Source organism: Lutra lutra, chromosome 2 (assembly GCF_902655055.1).
Source record: "Lutra lutra chromosome 2, mLutLut1.2, whole genome shotgun sequence".
Taxonomy (NCBI): domain Eukaryota; kingdom Metazoa; phylum Chordata; class Mammalia; order Carnivora; family Mustelidae; genus Lutra; species Lutra lutra.
The window spans coordinates 28179878-28204501 of record NC_062279.1 but is presented as its reverse complement, the minus strand read 5'-3'; the positions used below and the strand labels follow the sequence as shown (position 1 = coordinate 28204501).

Below are 24624 nucleotides of genomic sequence, written 5' to 3'. Positions count from 1 at the left end.
GCTAACCGAGTGAAATAAAAAGCCTCCATTTTTACAGGTCTTCCCCAAAGGACCTTTCTCTGGCACACAGGAGACACCTATTTTTTTTTTAAAAAAAAAAAGACAAGTTAAAGAAATAAGCCTTACGGGGGCGCCTGGGTGGCTCAGTGGGTTAAAGCCTCTGCCTTCGGCTCAGGTCATGATCCCAGAGTCCTGGGATGGAGCCCCTCATCGGGCTCTCTGCTCAGCGGGGAGCCTGCTTCCTCCTCTCTCTCTCTCTGCCTGCCTCTCTGCCTGCCTGTGATCTCTGTCTGTCAAATAAATAAATAAAATCTTTAAAAAAAAAAAAAAAAAAGAAAGAAGCCTTACGAGGTCACTGGGGACAAAAATCAAAAAAAAGCTAGGCAAATCAGAATATAGTCTCAAAAAGCTGGTTTATAAAAAATAAGAATTTTCAAACACACAACCAGACACATAACTAACAACCACCATTTCAATTATGACAGTTCCCTGAACGAAGCAAGTTTTTTCACCAAAAACACTGGCCCCTTTCTGGTTTCTTAATCTTAAATCTAAACAGTTAGTGTCAGCAAGAATGCAGAGGGATGAATATTCTCAAACTGCTAATGGGACTTTTGTTTCTGGATAAAAATGCAGCAGTTTGTTTTGTATCAGAAAAAGCTTTTTTAAATTTTTATTTTCTCTGACCCGGTAATTCTGCTTCCTGAAATTTATGTGAGGGCAAAACAGAAACACACCAACAAGGAAACAATTTAAATGTTCTAAATCGGGTGTTATTCTAGATAATAAAGTTTTTCTCTCTCTGATGACATTCCATATAATCAAGAATCACGTTCCGTAAGAATACTTAAGAATCCTAAAAAGCTGTGGATATGTTAAAAGGATGTCAACATTATATGTGCACCATGTACTTACTTTTTTTTTTTTTAAATCTAGTATCTGGAGATGTAGAGGGGTGTGTGTGTGTGTGTGTGTGTACAGTACACACAATTTAACAAAACTTCTAGGGTGCTCTGGACAGTAGAATTTTAAGAAGTTTCTTCCTTCTTTATATAATAGTCTACATTTTCCCAGACTTCTACAGTGGTGATATATTGTTTTATTGGAAAATAAAGCTCATTTTAGAATGTGGGTTAGGTCTCTGCCCATTTTGCCCAAATTCCTGAACAGAAAATCAACTCTTCAAAGAAAAAAAGTCAACATTATATAATCATTTTCAAACTCCCCTTCCATGACCTTTAATGGGACTTCTAAAGCTAACAGACTCCCCAGCAGGAAATAAAGCTGCAGCGGAAGGGATGCTCCCACAGAGACAGGGCAGGGCACGCTGTCAGTGGCTTTGGCAACAATTTCCTTTTATTATTCCTTCGCTCCCAAGTGCTTTTCAATTCCAGGAGAAGCCTGAGGAAGTTAATAGGTCCTTAATACGGTGCTCTGCTGCCCGAAAGGATTCCTGTTCACAAGGTAATAGTTGCGACCCCCACGGGGCCCTTTCACACGGGCTTTAGCAAAACCCCTGCAGTGAGGCGGCCCCAGGGCATCTCTGTTTTCCGAAGACCAGGCTGTGACCTAATCAATGGGGTCCCAGCAAGACAATCCCTACATTCAACAGTTCTGAAGAAACGAACAGGGACGGGAAAGAGTTCAGGCTTTACAGAGGAATGCTATTTACCTGTCACAGTGATGGTTCACCCGACAGGGGTTTAAGGGGGGAAAAAAAAGGAAGAAGAAAAGAAAAAAAAGAAATAACCTCCAGGCGTTTCAGCAGACTTCTGGCCAGCAGCACAAAATAAACATATTTACTTAAGCTTCATTCACAACTTTTGATGTGAAACTGTGGAAGCCCAAATGGAAACAGGTAGATCTGTGATCTCCAAGGGCAGGAGTGAGAGAACACAGTAGATTTTAAGAGTCTGTGTCCATTAAAATGCCAATAAAAATGGTCATGACTAGAATAAATATGATTGCAAAAGTCATCTCGGTGTGCACGTCCCAAAATTTACACAGAAAATTCCAAAATCTAAAAATATGACTTTTTAACTCAGAAAAGGACAACATCAAAACAACACAAAGAAAAAGTTTATGTAAGAGGGACTTCTCTTGACTGCCCATATTTCCAAAGAGAAGTATAAAAAATAAGGGCTTTGAATTTCTTATACAGGTTAACAATTCTGTAAACCCACAAGAACTTATTTGTTAATGACTGAAGGCTGCTTTCACTTGGAAATGGCAGACTGCATCTAATCAATTCTTTTGGAAAATAACTGCAAATTTATCTTGAGACATGATACTTTCAGAAAAAGATTTATATCTCATAGGTCAAATCAAATTAGATTTTCCACCAACCCCAAATATGCCTGCAAAAAAAGCAATATGAATGGGCAAATTAAATAACAGATGTATATCCTGGAAAACAAAAAAGGCACCTGATTCACTCAGAATTTTATAAAACCTATCACTGGACAATTTTTAAATTGAAAACAAAATTTTAATTTGAAATTAACTGTTAGGTTGTTTTCTGACATCCATTAACACAAAGCAAGAGAGAGCCCGAGTCAAATGATTGCAAAATGAGTTTCCATCTGCCTCTGACACTAGTTTAACATCACAAGAATTGCTTTACTGTAATATTTTAAATGCCATGCCAGGATCATCAGCATCTTTGACAAAGAAATTTTCTGCAACACCAGCATAATGCGTTTCTAACATCCTCAGTGAATGCCATTAGAAGAGGGTATCTGCCTCCCACCAGCACTGAACGCAACATGCAAAATCACTTAACCCTTTCCACCTCCCCATCTCGCAAGGGCACGCCAGCCAGTCTTGCCAGAAGGGACAGACCAAGGGGGCCACCACCTCACCCAGGTGACTGAACCTCGCTTTTCATCCACAAATACTCTTTAAAGTGGCTGAATTCTACACAGATCTCTAAACCTCTGCTGTGGTAATGGACACTGGAAATGGGGCTAGTCCAAATTGAGAGGTGTTCCTAAATGCATGATACACGCTGATTTAAAGATGTCACGTGAATACAAGAATGTAAAAGATCTCATTAGTACTTTTCTATGTTGATTTCAGATTGAAATGACCCTCTTCCATCTGCTGGATTATATAAAATTTATTAATAAAATTAACCTCATCTGTTTCCTCTTTAGAGTGGCGACTACAATATTTAAAATTACATATGGGGACGGTATTACTGAGCAGTGCTGCTTTAACCTGTTAGCACAACTCCTTTGGAGATTTGAAAAATAAAAAGCAAAAGTAAACACTGGCAGAATTTATACAATTGTGCTAATATAAACTGAAAATCAGCTCACGTTTTCACATGGATACTCGTATCTAACTAACAGAATCTAAACAATGGAATACTTCCAATAAACGTTTTTATGGTACATTCTGGGACAGGAAGTGTTTTATTGTTTTTCATGTATACAGGTTGTACAGTTTAGGTACCTATAATTTAGGATCATCTCTAATTCCAAAACAGAATTTATGACTGTCACTCTCTAAGATCACTGGTCTTCTGTAGTCTATATTCAAGATTCACTATTTATTAAAGTATCAAATTTTAGGTCAGCACCTCTAGATTAGGTTTCTCATGAAACCTATATTTCTGTTATAGAATCTCTATTTCATCCCATGAAAGAATTTTACTTTTTTAAGATTTATTTGGGAGAGCATGCGCACACAGCAGGGAGGGAGAGAATCTTTAAGCAGACTCCTAAGCCCCAGGCAGAGCTCAGTCAGGATCCTGACATCATGACCTGAGCAGAAACCAAGAGCTGGTCACTTAACTGACTGAGCCACCCAGGCAACCCCTCATGAGAGAGTTTATTAGAAACTTGACCATTTCAATAATGATCACTGAACTCTCTTAAGCAGTAAACAACGGCAAACACTTAGGCTTTACTGAGGTCGCTTGTTTTTCTCATCTTTAACAGTGATTTTTACTTGCTTTTCTAATGTCTTTGAGGTAAAAAAAAAAAATACTAACTGGGGTTTCCTTATATCTTCTCTAAATGAACCCTGTGAAAGATACAAGTTTCCTTTTCCACATACAAGTCAATGTGTTCAAAGACATTAACTCTTCCAAAATTCCCAGACAGAAACATTAGAATATTTAGTGCATCAGTATAATTAGGAATTTCTGTTTCAAATCCTGTGATTTCTATTTCAACTCATCACAGAGCCTTATTTCCTATTTATTCTGTTGCAAATATGTCCCCTAACAAATCTCATACAAGCCAAATTTCACATAACAGTAAGCAGCACTACAAAATGCATCTTTATTTTTAATACATTGTCATTGAAGCTGAAACTCAGCAGACAACAGGGATGTGTATGAAGCCCAAAGACACCAAAGCAACACTGGTGTTCTCCCCTCTATTCCTGTTTCTATCTTCACCTTCACGTTCCCCAAATCTTCCACCTCCTTCTCATGCCATTTCCCCCACATCTTTCCTCTTCTAAGAAAAAGCAATAAATGAGTGAAATAATTTGTGACAAATTAATTAGCAAGAAAGGTGGTACTAATGAGCAAAAATAGGATCCGGAAGCAGAAAGCCATGGTGGAGAACTCCCTGCTGCCTCTACTCCTTAACCCACCTCTTCCTTCCGCATTAAAATGCAGTTCAAGAACTGGGATCCTCCCAGGGGCAAGAAACTTAAGAACTTTTTGTGATAGAAACTGAGATAGAGAAGGAAGAGAGGGCTACTATCTAGATATCGCCAGACCTCATGCAATCCTCCTGGTATCTCTTAAAGGTCTAGCTTAAGTAGAAACGTATTAAAAATAACTTGAAAAAGTACTTTAATACTAGTAAATGTTTTAACAGCATTAAGAATCTGAATATATAGCTGAGTAAGGTGTAAATTTTTTAAGATACCACAGATATTTTCCCCATTTTCAAAAGCCTTTATATTATTGTGCACATTTTATATCCAAAAGGATCGTCCTCATCAAAGGGGAAAAAAAATCAGATAAAGTATCTCTACAGTAGACTAAAAAATGAACCCCAAACTTTGCAACTCCTCCCGTCAAGACGGGCAGCCTATTTTCTTACCTGCTGAATCACCTCATGCAGACGACAGGATGGGGGAAAGGAGTATGTAGGAGTTCTGAACCTAGGCCATGAGATCTAGCTACTTCTCTTGTCCAGCTCTTGGAAGCCTGACATCCAGGCTAGGCAGCTGAACAATGACAGACACAGTCCCCAGGAGCCCCTGCCTACAGCCAACATCCAGCCAACTCCCAGAAGCCAAGCCACCAAGTTTATCAGCAAGAGACCTTATGGGAACAAATACAGCTGAAACTAGCAAAGGACAAACCCAGCGCGGGTCCAGCCCAAATTGCCAACCAAATGAACTGTAACCCAAATAAATGGTGGCTGTTTAAAGCTGCTACATTTTAGGGCAGTTTATTTCCCAAAAGAGGCTAAATAATACAATTCTCTCTATAATTTCCTCCACGGTGCTTATTATCAGCCCATATAGAGTAAAAGTTACAACTGAGCTTTGGACATCTCTGCACTTGACCCACCACGTTTTCTAATCTCCCTCATCTAATCTTGAACCTAGCCATCATCTCCCCATTTGTGTAATTCTCACCTGTTCTCAGGTGTCCAATGTGCCTCCTCAAACAGATCTCTACCCAAATATGCAGAGAGAACTTCCACAAAGGTTCAGACCTTCCTTTAGTCATCCAAGGAATTCTTTATAAATTAGAAAAACAGAATTAACCTAAGAAGCTACTGCTGTCTATTCACATGGATGAAAGGGTCACAGAATTAGAGACCAGGGTAACGAAGGCAGACGAAGGCCAAGCAGAAGATTTTTTAAAAATTTGCTGTTCAGATGCATTCCTTTATGTGAGAAAAATATTCTTTGTTTTCGCATACTTTATTCTCCTTCAAACAGCCTCATCACTGGATTTCCCTTAATTCAACTAGGCTTTAAAAGAAGGGTCTGCTTATCTGTAAATAGCACCCCATCATCAGAAACAACAAAAGACTTAAAATAAACACAAATAGCTTTTTAAAAGGTTACATTTATACCGCTCAATTTAATCCAGGAAATGGACAGTTTCAAAGACTCTGAATCTCTAGAGGTAATTACTTCTTTGAAGCTTTAGGAAATTCACCAATAGTGATAATAACAAAAATAGATCCTACTAATCTGAGAGTCTTTCAAAAGTTGAAAATTTTGCCATATAATGTATAATGTAAATGGATATTCATCTATTATACTTAGAAGTAGGGACGACTGGGTGACTCAGGTGGTTGGGCAGCTGCCTTTGGCTCAGGTCATGATCCCAGGGTTCTGGGACTGAGTCCCACCTCGGGCTCTCTGCTCAGCCAGGAGTCTGCTTCTTGTATTTCCTTTACTGCTGAATCACCTTATGCAGACGACAACAAGCTTATCAGCAAGGGACCCTCCCTTCCCCTCCCTGCATGCTCCCACCAGAGCACCTGTGAGTGCTCTAAGTGGATAAATAAAATCTTAAAAAAAAAAAAAAAAAAAAAAAAAAAAAAGGAAGTAGTATTTTCCATTCCAGGGGATGCTAGAGGCAATAGCCCACTCCACAGCCTAAGAAAACAGCAAGGCCTCACCCACTATTATGCACCTGAAACATCACAGATTTTAAGATTTCTAACTCTAGGCTTTGGTACTCAATCTGACATATTGTTTCCTCACAGAATGAAATATAAACAAAAGGAAACTGCACTGCTACTGAAGTGTTATGGATGTTGTTGTAATTTTCTTGTTTTTAGCTACTTCAGAGGTACAGAACGAGAGGGCATTTGAAAGGGAAGAGCAGTTTTAACCGCACTGAAAGAACAGGAGTCCTCAGGCACGTACGACACTTCCACTGGATACAGAAAGGAAATTCTAATTGGGAGTAGAGAACAAATTTAAAACGTCTTTCCCAGTAATAGTTACTTATGGGTTTCCTTTTAATATTCTGGAATAATCGAACTCACGTTCAAATTGGACCCATTCGTCAAGTGCTAGCTGGGGGCCTCCCACACACGTGCCAGGAATCCAGGCACCAGCAATCTAGAGCAAAACAAAACAAAGTCCCTACCTATGCTCATAAGGCTTAGATTGTGGAAGAAAATGACCAAAGCAGATTTTTAATATGCTAAAATCACTCTTGACATACACTACATGTAAAACACCACTGAAAAAATTATGAGCCTTAATTTATAAAACTTTATATTCTGTAGATGTGATGATCCTTAGTTTGACTTATTTTAAAAATCAACAGCACTAAGCTAATTAAAACCAAACATGGGTATTATTCATGTTCATGCTTTCCTAATCAATCAGCTTTCATCTTCTATATGAGGCTCACACACTATCAAAAAAAGATACTTCTGAAAAAGAAAAAAAAAAGTATTTAGATCAAGCCTTTAAAAGAAACTGAGTTCTATTCTGATGCTTCACCCAACAAATTAACTCAGTATTACACAGAAAATTCATCTTTTTTCCATTAAAAATGTAAACACCTTCAGCTGAGCAAAAGATCAAAAGAACAACATTATGTGACAAATTTTTCCTGGGTTTATCAAAAGATGAACATCACTGAGTAAGTATTTACTAAATACCAGCTTTGTGCCTAGCACTGTCAGAAGACAAAGAAAGATGTCTGGGACTGCCTGATGTCAAACAGCTTTAAGAGTAAATGTGCAGGGTGCCTGCGTGGCTCAGTGGGTTAAGCCGCTTCCTTCGGCTCAGGTCATGATCTCAGGGTCCTGGGATCGAGTCCCGCATCAGGTTCTCTGCTCAGCAGGGAGCCTGCTTCACTCTCTTTCTGCCTACTTGTGATCTCTGTCTGTCAAATAAATAAATAGATAAATCTTTAAAAGAAAAAAAAGAGTAAAGGTGCAAGTAAAAATATTAAGAATTAAAAGCAAATGAATTTCAGAGGAACTTTTAACTAAGAATTTACAGTGGGACTGCTTTAAAACACTTTAAAGTTAATCCAACTTTAAAGTCATTTTCCAAAGAGCTGTTCTTGCTTTCAACTAACCAAATGTCTTCAACTTACGAAAAAGAAAACATAACTTCCTGAAAGATTCCAGAATAACCGTTTACAAAGACTCATCTCCATGGGTCAAAAAACATACTGACTTGAAGGGATAGGAGTATAATTCGCAGATCAGAACATTTTGCCACATATACATTTATTCCATCTGTCACTATAAAGTTGTTCACTGCTCCTTTTACAATAGGAGAAAACCTCCTTTTCATTATAAGAAGAGCACCTGTTAACAACAGGCATTATCTTTCATTTTTTTCTTTTGTACGGAATAAGGGACTCTTGACACAAAACTAAAATGGTTTATTAATTCCCAAATTCTCTGATTTTTTAAGCCCATTTAAATAAAATCCAGTCTGAGAAGAAAGTTAACGTTATGATTAGAAGTCTGACAGATGGGACACCTGGGTGGCTCAGTGGGTTAAAGCCTCTGCCTTCGGCTCAGGTCATGATCTCAGGGTCCTGGGATCGAGCCCCGCATCAGGCTCTCTGCTCAGCAGGGAGCCCGCATCCTCCTCTCTCTGCCTGCTTCTCTGCCTACTTGTGATCTCTGTCTGTCAAATAAATAAATAAAATCTTAAAAAAAAAAAAAAAGAAGTCTGACAGATTATTCTACCTTAATAAATAAAAGCATGCTAGCAGAGCAGCAGAGGTTTCCATGGTAAACTGCCAACACAAGAGATCAGATCCTGGCCTAGAGGGCTGCTTCACTTAAAAATAAATGTATTGTTAAAAAAAAAAAGAAGATATATTGTGTATTGTGTGTACTGCAATTATTTTACTATAATTGTCTTGTCACTTACACAGGAGCCCAGGCTGATGACACAGGTTTGTAAAGAACTACAGGCCACCGCATCACTTGGAGGCGACAGAGTGTTCTGAATCATCTCAAGCACACACCAAGTATACAGGAAAGTGGCTGCTACTCATCTACCGTACACTGGCTTTACCTTATTTATAAAACAGCAATGACACCCACTGTGGAATACGCACATGTTAGACTAAAAGCCATGAAGTATATACAAATAGGTGCAGCTGTTGAGCCTTTTTCAAATGCATGTCACTACGACAGTCACTGTCGTCATTACCATTACCATCACCACCACCATCACCACCATCATCACCATCATCACCTCCACCATCAGCACCTCCATCACCACCACCATCACCACCACCACCACCATTCTCCTTGCTATCTGATTCTCCTTCAAGAGAACTCATGAGGACTGGCAGCCCTGGAACTCCCAGAACAGAGAGAGATAAACCCAGAAATCCCGGGACATGAAGATTCAGCTCTTCACGAGCCTCCCGCTACGACAACCTAATTGCAGTCTCTGAAGATAGAACATACAGTTTTCCACAGATTTTCAGAGGTTTCTATGATGTCAAAACTATTAAGAACCAGTGCCTGGAAGTCTAGACATGGCATGAGGTAAAGGAAAGGTTTCCCTCAACCTTATGAGTACCATCATTAATATGGTACAATCGGTTTGTTTGTTATGCAAACAAGGGCTACACTTGGCCCTGTCGGCCACTGTGCTTAGGAGAGGCTAGAAAAGGAGACAAGACTACTCTGTCCTTGAGTTCTGGGAGACAGACAAGAAAGAGATAAACACCACCCTGACATGTGACAGAAGAACATACAGAAAGTGCTCCTGGAACAAAGCAGACTACCTGTTCCAAGAAAGGCAACAATGGCTTGAGAGGCCGACCTAACCGATGTTTACTGGGTGCCTCTTTTGTGAGTCCAGTGGTTAAAGATTTAGCATCCACACACACAAGAAGCTCACAATTTAGGGGAAAAAGGACAAATACATATTCAAACAAGAGTGATACTTATAGTAATATATATTTTTTAAAAAGACATACAAAAAAAGAAGAAAAATGAGCTCCCTAAGAAGGAGAAGGCTTGTCAGGAGATATTTATTATGCAGTCAGGGTTAATAAGAGCCCATCTAGTGGTCAATGTATCACCCAAAGGCAGGGAGACAGGACACAATGGGGCAGAGCAGGGCGGGGAGGGCCTGGCTCCATCTGGCTGAAGCACAGGGGATGGATGGGAGCCAAGGAGAGAAAACGGACTAGTGGCAGAGGGAGGCATGTCAGCCTCACTAAAAACTTTGGGCTTTATGTAAGGGAGACACCAAACGGTTTTAAAAAAGATCTGATGAGAGACAGAAGGCCCTTGTTTCAAGAATCAGGTCTGTATTACCACAATACCCTCAAAGCCCACTTCAAACCACATCAATCTTTATTATACCACTTTTCACACACACACACACACAAAGACTGCACAATTCAATGGCACGAGGTCAGTACGTACCATCATCCCCATCACTCATCGTATCTTTAGAATTTCATACAGGCCCTACATGAACACAGCATATTACCGTCTAATTTTACTCACAAATTATTGGGACAATCTAGGGAGATAACTTAGTAAAAGAACTTGAAAACAGTGCTGGTTCACAACAAGCATCCAATTAATGTGACCTATCATTATATACAGATGATGGCAGAAAAAGCTCGGGCACCTGGGTGGCTCAGTCGGGTAAGCCACTGCCTTTGGCTCAGGTCATGATCCTGGAGTCCTGGGATTGAGTACCACATCAGGCCCCCTACTCAGTGGGAAGTCTGCTTCTCCCTTTGACCCTCTTCCCTCTCAAGCTCTCTCTCTCTCTCAAATAAATCTTTAAAAAAAGAAAAAGTTCATCAGCAATCAAAAGATAATATGGGTTAAATAACCACAAATGAGAAATAATTCTTAAGAAACTACGGAAACCGCTAGGTAACTTTTTTCAAAAAGAAGAAAAAAAAATCATTGAGGCTGAAACTAAAAAGATGACAATCCTGACAAATCTCTTCAGACAGGTCAGCTCACTCAGCCATGCAGAGGCCCCGCCATGCAGCAGGTTCCACACCCTCCTCAGTTTTTCCGGAGCGGCCACCGTGTCACCTGCAAGGCAACTTCACTGGGCAGCAGTGCAGTGTGCACGTGTGAAGAGTTCCCTGGACCTCCTGTCACTGCCGTTACACCGGGGACCTGCCAATTCAGCAAGTACAGGCATGTGCCTGTGAAGAGGAAGCTTTCCAAGCCCATTTATTCCCGGGAACAAAGATATGAAAGACTGTGCTCCACAGCATGCTGTCTTGGGCAGGATACACTATTTATAACCAACATTGCTTGACTTTTTAAAAAAAGTGCCATGAAGGTAATTGCAAAACAACAATGTACAACATACAAGCAAACAGATAATAAAATCCTGACAAATCCAGCCTTACGAATGAAAATAACCCACAAACTGGGACACCTGGGTGGCTCGGTCAGTTAAGCCGCTGCCTTTGGCTCAGGTCATGATCCCAGGGTCCTGAGATCAAGTCCTGCATTGGGCTCCCACATCAGGCTCCCTGTCCAGCAGGGAGCCTGCTTCTCTCTCTGCCTCTGCCTGCCACTCTGCCTGCTTATGCTCTCTGACAAATAAAAAATTTTTTAAAATCTTAAAAAAAAAAAACAACCCACAAAATCAAAACAACAGGAACTCAATGGTTAAAAACCAAAATCCAACAAGGGACAAAGCACTAAAATGTTTTAAGATCCACTTAATTTTCATAATTGGGCAAGGTATGCAATAGGAGGAAAAACAAAAACAAAAACAAAAACAAAAAAAAACAGGCCAGATATTAGCCGAGCATTAGATGTCTACACACAGAGGCCACTCATCAAGTTATGAGCACTCAAGTCTTCAGCAAGTCTTGGAACATAAAAATTGTCCCTTGCCAAGAGGGCTGAGAAGGAGAACAAGTTCACTGGCACAAACCAGATGGCCAGACCTGCAATGAGGACAAGGCTAGAGAACAAGGACTATCAGGACCGTGATTCAGTGGAGAAATGGGGGACTGTTAAGTTAACGTCAGCTATTCATTCTGTGGGTTAAAATTAGTTTTAAAGGTTAGCCAGGACCCTAACAACCATCTAAAACATTGTTTCAGGGGTGCCTGGGTGGCTCAGTGGGTTAAGCCGCTGCCTTCGGCTCAGGTCATGATCTCGGAGTCCTGGGATCGAGCCCCGCATCGGGCTCTCTGCTCTCTCGGGGAGCCTGCTTCCTCCTCCTCCTCTCTCTCTGCCTGCCTCTCTGCCTGCTTGTGATCTCTCTGTCAAATAAAAAAAAAATAAAATAAAAAAAAAATCTTAAAACATTGTTTCAATGAGAAAAAGTTCCAATTAACATCCTGTACAGTTCACACCAGCAGCATTTTTATTTATGAGATGACTGGACCTTCACAATTACAAACCAGTCCGTCTTCACTAGGGAAAACTCACTGTCTGTACTCAGCACGAGTCCCCCACTACTAACCACTTCACTGGAATAATCTTAAATTGCTTAAATGCCACCCTACATATTTCTAAAATCCTGTTCACTTCAATGCTAAATACCAATACATTACCTTGAGAAGAAATGGTGGAAGAAGACTGTTAGAGTCAATACTCCTTCAAGACCAAGTCTCAAATCTAGGATTCAGGTTTCCAGCCAGCTCCACTCAACCCAGTTCAGCCCAGAATCCCACCCCACTAGTTTTTGGGGGCAATCGGGTGGCTCACCATTAAGTGTCTGCCTTCAGCTCAGGTCATGATCTCAGGGTCCTGGGATCGAGCACCACATCAGGCTCCCTGCCTCTCCTATGCCCCTCCCACTGTGCTCTCATAAATAAATCTTCAACTAGTGGTTTTCAAATGGGCTTCCTGAGGGCATCTTCAGATCACTCTGTAAAGGGTGAGAGGCAGTGAAGTGTAGGGTTGGCGGGCCAGCTGGTTCTGCCACTTAGTACCCAAGTGGTCCTAAGCAAGCGACTTCGCTTCTCTGTGAATGTCCCCTCACCAATAACACCGGGATAGCTATCTATCTGGTAGTTGTGACAACTGAATTAATGGAAACACACAGAGTGCTTGGAACAGCCGCCGGTGGTGACAGTGTCTGTGGTTTATTCTAGGACGCCCTTCATCCTTATCATCATCATCACCGAAAGCACAGAGCATATTTTCAGTTGTTTCTACTCCATCCTGGATCTGGCCCATACACATCCTTTAGGATTATATAAAGGCAATGCAGAGCTCCCCCCCCCCCCCATTCTGCAGAATACCACCTGTATCTCAGCCCCGAGAGATTTACAACCCAACTCCTCCCCCAACCAGTACTCAATCAGGACCTCAAGCACCAACTTGCTCAGTATCATACAAATAACTAAAGAGAAGTGGTTCCTGTTTTCTCTTAAAACAAAATGAACTTCTTTAGGATTCCTAATTAGATTCTATTTTCACCTTAACATACTCCAGCTTCAGAGGAGGAACCTGCCCCTGACAGAAATGACATGCCCTCCCTGCCTGGACTCAGACAGACAGACAGACACACACACACAATTAGATTCTATTTTCACCTTAACATCCTCCAGCTTCAGAGGAGGAACCTACCCCTGACAGAAATGACATGCCCTCCCTCCCTGGACGGACGGGGACACACACACACACACACACACCCGCGCAGACTGTTACTCCTAACCTATCCCTGACAGAAATGACATGCCCTCCCTCCCTGGATGGACGGGGAGACACACACACACACACACCCGCGCAGACTGTTACTCCTAACCTACCCCTGACAGAAATGACATGCCCTCCCTCCCTGGATGGACGGACGGACACACACACACACACACACACCCGCACAGACTGTTATTCCTAAACCCAGCAACAGCACATTATCATCACATAATTTCTGCCAACCCCTGATTTTCAATCTCACTGTGGCTAAGAAGTCGGTTCCTTTTCTGTTCAACTTCTTGAGGAAGAGAACAAAAAGAATAAGACAGGAGCCACTGCATAGGAGATAGGAGATGCCCACACCAAAGCCCCTGCAGCGACAAATCTGTGGACTCCCTCACGCGGCCTCCCCCCAGTCCCTGTTCCAGTCCGTGCTGCCAGACACTCTAGACACAGCTCCAGCAGCAGGAATAGGTCCCTCCACAGACACCACACTCCTCAGGACCGCCCAGCTGTTAGCCACTCTTAAAGACTTTTTGGTCCCAACACTTGAGGTCATTAATATCATTCTTTGCATTCTATGCCCTGTCATGCCAGCAGGCCCTAGGAAAAAAACCTAGGTCCTCGGCTGTATGCATGATACCCTACTTTAAGTTGGGAAAGTGTTTTGTTTTGTTTTGTTTTAACTGGAGTAATTAAGATAATTAAAATATTCAGACTTCGGCCAGATCAGAAAGAAGCCCCGGAAACATCTGCCCTCTCACTGAGGTCAACAATAAGGTTAGCCTGGATTGAGGGGTGCCTGGGTGGCTCACTGGGTTGAGCCTCTGCCTTGGGCTCAGGTCATGATCTCAGGGTCGTGGGACAGGGCCCCCGCATCGGGCTCTCTGCTCAGTGGGGGGGCCTGCTTCTCCCTCTCTCTCTCTCTCTGCCTGCCTCTCTGCCTATTTGTGATCTCTCTGTCAAAAAAAATAAATAAATCTTAAAAAAAAAAAAAAAAAGTTAGCCTGGATTGAAATTCCCTTCTGGTCCCACTATACAAATCTGTTCATTCTGTATCCCCTAACCAAGAAGAGCCAGGAGCCAGTCCCCAGATGGGTAATCCAGGAACCGAGCAGTAACACTCCCTCGTGGTGTGAATGCAACCATGGACTCTTGTGCCTATTTTCCCTCCCATACTTCATGAATGGTGATTTATCTTGTTGTAACAGCTGTACTTCCACATTAATTCTTCCCAAGTCTTTTCACCAAAATGTAAATTTCAATTCTGAAACCACAACTGGGATTCTAAGAGCAACACGGCATTAGTAAGTTTAGAAATTTCTAAGTTTAGAAAACTGCTCTTATCTTAATGAAAAACATGGTCTCCCCAAATAAGTAGAGAAGTATAAGTGGAAAAGGGCAACCCTCTTACTGGGATGCATTATACTAACAGCCAAAAACTGTACCAAAATACTCTAGACCAATGAAAACATACTTAAGGCATCTCATTACAATACATACATCAGGGGACTAGACCCCAATTACCAACAATTAAAAAAAAAAGAAATCTTCTGGCCAAGCATGTTTCTAGACATTACCTTAGGTTAAAGGCTAACAAGAAGCTGCACCTTTTTACTGATGCTCAAGTAATAATTAACTTGATGTGTACCTATCGGCCAGGAACACTAAGCTGAATTCATTCCCGAAATCTGCAAGAGGGATCCTCCAGATTCTGTTCTGCTCAACTCTAAAGCTGACAACAAAGCAACTGGGCACATACGTGAACTGAAAATGGGGGTGAATGCTGGGAAGCAAAAAGTCGGACAAATAAAAATCTAAATGTGAAATTACACATGCTTCAGAGATCTTCCACTAACATTTGTTAAATCTGCTTTATGACCAGCCCTGTAGATTTTTCAGGAGACAAAAGGGAGGGGGTGATTTTAATAAGAGCCCTGGAGACTGGCTCTCTAACAAGACCTATTTCCCAAATCGTTTTTCACCGAACCTCCAAACCCAAAACAGACGAGCCATCATGTGGGCACAGATTTGTCAGGACAGTTCACCAACATCCAGAGGCCACTCCAGGGAAAGCATGTGACACAGTGAGAGATTATCAGAGGAGTCAAATGACAATCACCCCCACGCAGGGATTCCATTTACCTCCTTGCAAAGCCAATTAGCAAAATATGTACAAAATGCAGAGCTAACAGGACTGTAACATTTGCCTACATATTTTAGGTTGTTCATAGAATTTCTAGTTTAAAAAAAAACTAAAAAACTACTTTTCAGGGGATGTTTCAAATTTAAGTAGTTTTTTTTTTTTTTTTTTAAAGAACAGGACCATAAAAATAGTAAGAACTAAATTCAGATTGCTGATTATATTCTCTGTTCTATGAAAAGAATGCAAATGATACACCTATTTGACAATGCTGAAATAGGTACAATACCCAGAAAACTTACTTATATTACTCAACCAACACTATTGTTTAAAGTTAAGTCAAAGGCAAAAAGCAAACAGTTAAGTGGGCAAGTTCATGGTCCTACACAGGCCCTTCCTTGGCAATTAGCCCAGTACAACATGTTACACTAGAAAACAAAGTAACAGCATGAAAGAAACAGGCAATAAACAGCATCTGAAGTTCTAGAAAGCTGCTATTAAAGCTGACCTGAGCCAGGCCATCTTCAACTCATGCTGACTTCATGTCCTATGGGCCCCCCGCCTGTGTTCCTGAACTTCTACTTTTCTTCATCTGACGGGTACCTCTCCACACTTTGACCTGCACTAGGAATTCGTTAGACAAACCCCCCAAAAAGAACATACCTAATTTTACTATTTCTACTGCACCAAACATATTGACTTTTCCTGAAAGAATTCTGTACCACGACACCAACTGTCTTGCCAAGAGTCTCTAAAATAACTTGGGCTGATAATTCTATTGCCAAAAACACATCTTACAATGTGTAACAGGCCAATGTGTAAATACTACTCAATAATTTTGATTCAATTACAGAAAAACAGATAAACATTAATCTACTGTGTTATTAAGTACATTTTTCTGTAAAGTCAAAGACTACACAGCAGATGACCAAGAATTTCCAACTTTGCACCTTCAAATCTCAGTATTTATAGAGATACACAACGGTTTCTTACATACTCACCAACCCCACTGCCCAGTCTCACTTCCTCCCCTCATCCCCCTCTAAGTACCACCAGGAAGCTCTGACACCGCCATTCAGCTCTGAAAACTACTATAGATTTCAGAACATGGACCTGTTTGGTTGGCTGTTTCCCCTTTTTTCCTGGTAGTAAGAATATCCCAATCTCTTAAATTTATAGGCAAAAAAATACTCATTTCTAAATGAGTCTTTAGAAAGCAACAAAAGTGGTGCCTGGGTAGCTCAGTGGGTTAAGTGGCTAACTCTTGACTCCAGCTTGGGGAGCCCCACACCAGGCTCTGTGCTGAGCATGGAACCCGCTTGAGGTTCTCTCTCCCTCGCCCCTGTTCATATGTGCTCTCGATCTCTTTAAAAAATAATACATACACACATAAAAAGCAACAATAAAAATACTCTTTCCCCTTGAAAGAAAAACCCAAAAGGCAGTGCTCACATAATTTAAGTCATCAGGTAATGTAAAGTAAGACTATGGTTCTATTTTCTGTCTCAACTTTAACTTGTACCAATTCTTTTTAGGCTTTCAAGAGCGAAAAGGAAAAAAGGGAAAAAAAAAGGTAGGAATAATGGTCTTTAGGAAATTCACAAACAGTCTTTGTTTCAGCTGCAGTTCTTTAAATTTTGGATATCGTGCACGTACCTGAAAATTCAAATTAATACCGGATAGTATGACTATATATATATATATATATATATAAATTTCTCTTTAGGTGAGTGACTAAAAGAAAACAGCATAACCAACAGCAGTCAGTTAAACTATTATTTAAAAATCTGGCTCTAGCAGCCATCTTCTGTCCCCAGGGGTGAGCACCTCATCTCAGCTGGGCCACTGGAGACTCACGCTGAGCACCAACCCTACTCCCCTGTCCCTATGTCATCCCCCCGACCCTGCCCCTGCAGTCCCACCTCTGCTCCAACAAGATGAGAGACATGATGGTGAACCAGGAGAAGCTGGCCAAACAGTGAACACAAATGCAAATCGGTGGGAGAAGACATGCTCGTCAAAAAAAGGTAGTTCACAAAACAGCTACAGCAGATGATAAAAAAAAAAGACTTCCATTTTGCTTGAAGAAGTTAGAGGGAAACACAATTTCCAGTATGAAAGGAGTGACTGTGCTCAGAAACCAAGGAGCAGGGATGCGGCTGGCCACTGCTGCCATGCAGGCCTACCCCGCAGAAAACACTCGCAGTGACCACACTGAGACATAGCCAAGACAGAAACACTACCCGGCATCTCAAAGCAACTAGGTGCAGATGGTCTGACCAGTCCAAGACGGGCTGCCGCTCTGCCCACACAACCTGCAGATGGCAAAGCCCCACTTACTGCTGGAGACCAGGGTAACGGGGACATTCCAGATCATGTACCAGTTAAGAACAAAGCAAAGTGAAAGGAGTCAACTTCTAAAGAAGACAGAACCTGAAGAAGTTACTGACAAAGGCTATCATGTATGAGCACTCCTTTTTAAAATGTGGTTCTGGGGTCCAATAAAATCTAGAGCCCCAAAGTCCAAGCCCCGTGGACACTGCACCTCTTTTCAATTTTTGCTTAGACACAATTCATTCTTTGCGGCTAATTATGCTGAAGAAGCTGGGAATAATGTTTGAAACAATGCTAATAAAATTCTTTGCCTAGTATACAGTTTTATTTTTTAGGCCATGGAAACTAATTTGTACATAAAAGCAAAGTGGTTTATAGAAAGCTAATCATGCCCCATCATACAGCTGACAATCTCATGAAATTTGATTAAAGATTATAAATGGCAGTATAATGTAAAAAAAAATAAAAATGTGGTATTGTATACATTACACTGAAATTAAAAAGTAAAAAAAAAAAAAAAACCCCAAAAAGAAAAAGTAAATCTCTAGAAACTAGAAGAATAAGTAAAAAATGAAAAATAAATAAAAATCTGGTATTTTAGATGAGTGGCATATAATCCATAGATACATCTAACACAGGTGAGTGGTATATAACTCATTAGAAAAAGAATCCCTTTAATAAACAAAAGTACATTAAAATATAATAGCCTCCAAAATAACTGATTTCTAGGATAATTACATGGTTCTTGTACTTTATACATATTAGATGTACACATGGTTGTTGGGGTGGGTGTTAAGAAAAGAATTTACTTGTGGTATTGCTGAATATAAACTTAAATTTTCAATGTATTAAGAAAAGCATCTTTTTTAGAACGGATATGTTCACAAAGGAAACATCAAGGAGATTAATAAACTGACCTCCATCTAGGGCAGTTCACCTAGCATTGTGATTACTACCAAGTTTCCTTCTATTTCCACTATCATTCTCAGAGGGCAGGACGTTCAAAGCCAAAATAATCATTAATTTACTCATATGTCAGTTTAACACTTAATGAGCAGTTTCTACATGCCTGGTACTTCTTGCTAGGGCTAAGGACAGAAAACACAGGCGCTAAAAGCCTCTCCTGGAAGGTGGTACGGGGCTGATTGTGTCCCCCAAAATTCATGCATTCAAGTCCCAATTCCCAGTACCTCAGAACGTGATTTAGAGATAAGAACTTAAAAGAGAGAAATAAAATGAGGTCATCAGGGTGGTCCCTAATCCAACAGGACTGGTGTCCTTATATGAGATCAGGACCCAGACACACACAGGGAAGACAATGTGAAGACAGAGGGAGAAGACAAGCCAAGGAGAAAAGACTCCAAGAAAACCATGTCCACACCTCCAACTCCGACTTCTAGCCTCCCGAACTGTGACAACACCAGTGTCTGTGGTTTAAGCCACCCCATCTGTGCACTCTGCTACGGCAAGCCCTCTCCATCAGGGAGACAGACCCATAACTCTAGTGTCTGTGAAAAGCAGCTACATTAGAGATCTGCACAAAGTACCAAACAATACACACTCTAGCCTAAACTGGCTGTCTTGGATATTCTGGTTTTAGGCTCTTACTCCAGGTGGAAGAGTCCCGTAACAAAGCATTCCTACCATCTCTAAGACACGAACAGACTCTCTAACATATGCTGGGCAGACTTCACACGTTATTTCACTTTATCGCCCACTCATCTTGCAGCCATTTTGAGTGAGCCCATCTCAGAGAAGACGTCCGTCTCAGTAAGATAACTAACTTGTCAAGATCACCCTGAAAAGAGCCAAGTTCCCTCCATGCAACACGGCCCTGCCCTGCTTCTGATCCTCAAAAAAACCTGGAGGACCTCCTAAGGATAGCAGCCCACATCATGGAAGTTTCAGCAGAGCGTTCTCTTTGCACTGTGCTGTCTCCTAGGGGTACAGTAATCTCTGAGAGGTGTGCTGGGTAGTACAAGGGGCTGTTCTAAGTCTGCAAAGAGTCTGGAAGGGTTTCTCAAAGTTACAGCAAAACCACAATCAGGCCTCTGATAATACAGAGCACAAACTAAAAGATCAGTATCAGTGGTGATGAGGACACTTTTCTCCTGGTTTCTTTTTGTTTTGTTTCATTTTTTTGTTTGACTCATTTTATGCCAAGTCATTCAGGTTCCTTAATTCCAAACTCATTGCTTACTACACAGAGAGACACCTATAAAAGGACAAAAAGCATGCAATGTGTACCCTGACAGAGGTCAACGATAAAGCAGCTAGCGCCGGGCAGAAATTTCCTTTAGGAAAACCAGAGTAGTAAGAACATATTTACCTGTTTCTTCATCTATTTTGAAAACACCAACACCAGAACCATCTCTAATGGAATAGCGGATCTCCCCATCTCGTCCTGTGTCCTCATCATGAGCAGATACTGTCAATATGGAGGAGCCAATAGGGACATCTTCTTTCACGACACCCTTCTCCACGAAGCTGGAAAACACTGGTGGGTGTAAGTTCTCATTCACATCAATGACCTCCACTTCAACATAGCAAGTGGAAGACAGAGAAACTGGCTTCCCTTTGTCTTTGGCCCTCATGGTGAGATTATACACTTGCTTCTTCTCAAAGTCCAAATGGTGTACAATTCTGACTGCTCCGCTGAGTTTATCCACATCAAAGTGTCCTTCTCCATGGTCCAGAAGACTGTATCTCACTTGGCTAGACTGGCCTAAGTCAGGATCATAGGCCTCCAACCACATGATTATGGTTCCTTCTGGAAGGTCCTCTCGAACTTTCACACGGTAATTAGGGGGCATGAATCTAGGTGGGTTGTCATTAACATCCTCTAATGATACCTTCAAAAGCACAGTGGAAAGCAACTGGGGCTCTTCTCGGGCTTGATCCCTGGCCTCAATCTTTAAGTAATGTACATGCTGTACTTCTCGATCCAAAGGGTACACGATTTTAACAACTCCCGTCATGCTGTCAATGGAAAATTTATCTGTGTCTGTAAGAATAGAGTAGGTCACATGTCCATTGGGCCCTAAATCTTTATCTGTGGCTTCAACCTGGATGATTTCACTATTCAGCTCCTTGTCTTCGCTCACTTCAACAAAATAGCTCTCCTGCAAAAACTCTGGGGGATTATCATTGGCATCCAGAACTCTGATGTCTAGGAGACGCCAAGCGGCCTTCTGTGGTATACCAAGGTCAGAGACTGTAATGTTCAGGGTGTACTTATCTGTTGTTTCACGGTCAAGTGGTGATAAAATTTTTAGCATTCCAGTTTCCATGTCAATAATGAAGCAACTGTCCTCATTTCCTCCAGAAATAGCATAGACCAGTTTTCCATTGAAGCCAGTGTCAAGGTCAGTAGCATTCATGAAAATTACGTTGGAACCCACCGGATGGTTTTCTTTTACTTCAATGCCAGTTGGAAGGGTACTTCTGAACTGAGGCGCATGCACATTGACCGAGTGGGAATCGAAGAAAATATCCTCAACCTCTCCCCGACTGTGTAACTTATTTGCCTGCAGGAGCTTCTCCGCCAGCATTTTGGCAACGCCGGTCTCTTCACACTGCAAGTGCACTGGCTTGCGCCTGGCAGCCACGGTTAGGTTGATGTATAACGGGGTGGCGAAATTTTCTCCATCTGTAGCTGTGATTCTCAGGCTCTGAAAGGACACCCTGGTCCCTACGCCATCCAGGAGTGACTGCTTCAGGGACAACACCCCAGAGTTGGGGTTTAAGCTAAAAAGATCTAGTTCATTTCCGGCTTCAATCTGGTATTGGACCAACTGAAGTTCGTCGGCATCGATGGCGGAGACGGTGGTTATCTGCTCCCCAACACCTAGATCCCTCGGAATCGTCCCCTCACAGTTGATTTTCTCAAACAAGGGTGTGTTGTCATTCAAGTTATTCAGAGTCACCGTGGCAAGGACTTCAACTTCCCGGCGGTATGGCAAGCCCCAGTCTGATGCTCGGATCCTCAGAGTATATACTCGAGGCATTAGTTCATAGTCCAAGTCTTCTGAAGTGCTCACAGCACCAGTGAAATGGTTAATGACAAACGGCACGTGATTTAAGTTTGCAATGCTGTAGGTCACATACCCGTTCTCACCCTCGTCAGGGTCTACCGCACTCACGCTCAAGACCGTTGTCCCAATGGGCACATTCTCATCAAAAGAGGCTTTGTAAGCGGTCTGGGTAAATTCAGGGGGATTGCTATTCACACTTAAGACTTTAACCAAGACTCTGGTGGAGGCTCTTCTGTCACTTGTTGTTACCTCAAGTTCAAAATGGGACGCCTGCTGTCTTTTAATTGGTTCTAAAATGGAAATGAGACCAGTGTTGTGATTTAAACTGAATTTAGCTTTTCCGGGTGTACTTTTAAAAACATACCTCAAATGAGAGTAACTAGGCGTGACTTTCACCATGACCACAGGTGTATTGGAAGGAGCAAATTCACTGATCTCCGCTCTATAAACATCTTTTTCAAACTTGACCGGGCCAGCTTTGAACTGCGGAGAAGTAACACGAATGACTTTTACGGAAGAGAACTGGGGAGGAGTCCCTCTATCTTTAGCCTGCAGTGTCAGATTATAGCCAAAAGGATGACTGTCCCAGTCGATGGCACCCATTGCTTTGACTTTATATTCTTTGCTCCCCGGGGAGGACCTCACTGTTCTAAACTGTTGAAGGAGGTCGCCGGCCACAATGCTTAAGGAAGCTATTTCCCCGTTGGGACCCTGATCACAGTCCTCCACGGTTACGATGGCATATGTTGGGTCCTTGTCCAGCTCTGACGGGGACAGCGTCACCGCAGTTATGACAGGAGCACACCCGTTGGCCTGCTCCACGTGGACGGTCAGCTTGGCCATGCTGCTGATACCACTGCTTCCGTACAGTTTCATCCCACGGTCCACAGCAAGAATCTCCATTTCATAAAGCCTGGTCTCTGCATAATCGAGTCTACCAGTTAAAACTACCACACCGCTGGTTGGGTGAATTGCAAACATGTCTGTTCGGTCTTTGAAACTGTAGTAAAACTCTCCATTGGTTCCTATGTCTGCATCCGTGGCGCTGACTCTTGCAATGCTGGTCCTTATAGCTGTGTTTTCAGGCAAGGAAACACTGTACGAGGTGGGTGAGAAGAGAGGTCTCAAGTCATTTGTATCCAGCACTTGTACCCTGACCTTTGCTCGGGCTTCAGCGTTAGTATTTTTTTCAATGGCTTTGACTATCAGGGTATAATGGTCTTTCACTTCTCTATTCAGAATAGCTGTATTTCCTCCTTTGGTCCTTATTCTTAAGAAGCAAAAGTCCCCAAGAATGTACTCTTCAGCTTTGAAAAGGTTTTCGCTGTCTCCAGAGACAATTTTGTACCGTAGCTCCCAAGATGGATCTGTAAGGTAAATACCCATCTTCACAGGATGCCCCACATAGGTTTTCGCTGCAGAGTTCTCGTGCACCGTGACGTTGTACTGGAAATGTGTAAACTGGAGAGGCATCTGGGCAAGTGTTTGGCTTCCGTCACCATCGTCAAAATGCTGGAAGAGGAGGAGAAGAAGCGGAAGCAAGACCAAGGGTCTCCCCATTGCTTAACCCTCAGGAACCTAAAATAGAACAAAGAAGTAAGAAAACAAACAATGTAAATTTGTTCTGTTAGTTTGTCTCGGACCTTACATCTTAATAAAGTATTGTACATCTGTATGAAACATAAATAAATGTAATACTTGTTAGGTTTCTCCCTGTTTTCCAGGTATCAATACCTCTAACATGTCTGGAATTACTAGGTTTAGGAGAATCCTTTTCTCATTCTTAGATGACTCAAGTTAAAGAATCATAAGGCACGTCAAAGACTGCCAACTATTAACAACTAAGTTGTATTCTGATATTTAAATCTTCAAGACAAATTGTTAACAAAGGGAGACATCAAACATTTTTTAGGTTTACTCATACACAATAAATTTAATGCCCCAAAGCTCACAAATTTAATGCCACTATAGTACCCTAAGCTCAAGAAGCTTTGAACAATTAATTTAGGACAAAAACTCTAAAAGGTGGTTTCCTATGACCTCCCATAATGACATAATGTAATCTCCTTTCAAAATTTATCCTGAAATTATTTCTTTATAAGAGTAATTAACTTCACTCCCTACAAAACTTAAGGGTTTATTGTCTTGCTTAGCACTACATAACTACTTAAGGGTATTAAAATAATTATAAAATAATTACATCATTTTGATACTGAGGTCACTTCTAAAACAACATGAGTCAAAAAGAGTCCACTTACAAATGGGAAACCAGTAGCTTAATGTCAAAGAGAACTTTTCCTAAGTCAGCAAAGCAAATTTCACCAACCACGTCAATGTGTTCTCACCACTGCTGTCAACGACCCGTGTTCACTACTGAATACAAGACATGCACATACACACACAGCTAAAGCATCTAAGCTAAAACACATGGAGAGAGCCCGATCAAGGCAGCAAGAAGGGGGCGCTGTAGGAAGGTCAGAGGGTGGGATGGAAGGCAGGGGGCATTTGAGACAGGACTGCCTTTAATGCAGGA

At 41.6% G+C, this 24624-nt stretch overlaps 1 protein-coding gene across 3 annotated transcripts in view; it reads right to left on the bottom strand.

Moving 5' to 3' along the window:
- Positions 1-24624, bottom strand: part of FAT1 (FAT atypical cadherin 1) — a 126582-nt gene that overhangs the window by 88917 nt on the left and 13041 nt on the right. For all 3 annotated transcript variants that reach the window (XM_047716675.1, XM_047716690.1, XM_047716684.1), the window contains exon 2: positions 20387-23669. In XM_047716675.1, coding sequence (XP_047572631.1) covers positions 20387-23651 — 3265 coding nt within the window. In that variant the 5' untranslated portion in view covers positions 23652-23669. The remainder of the gene's footprint in view (positions 1-20386; positions 23670-24624) is intronic.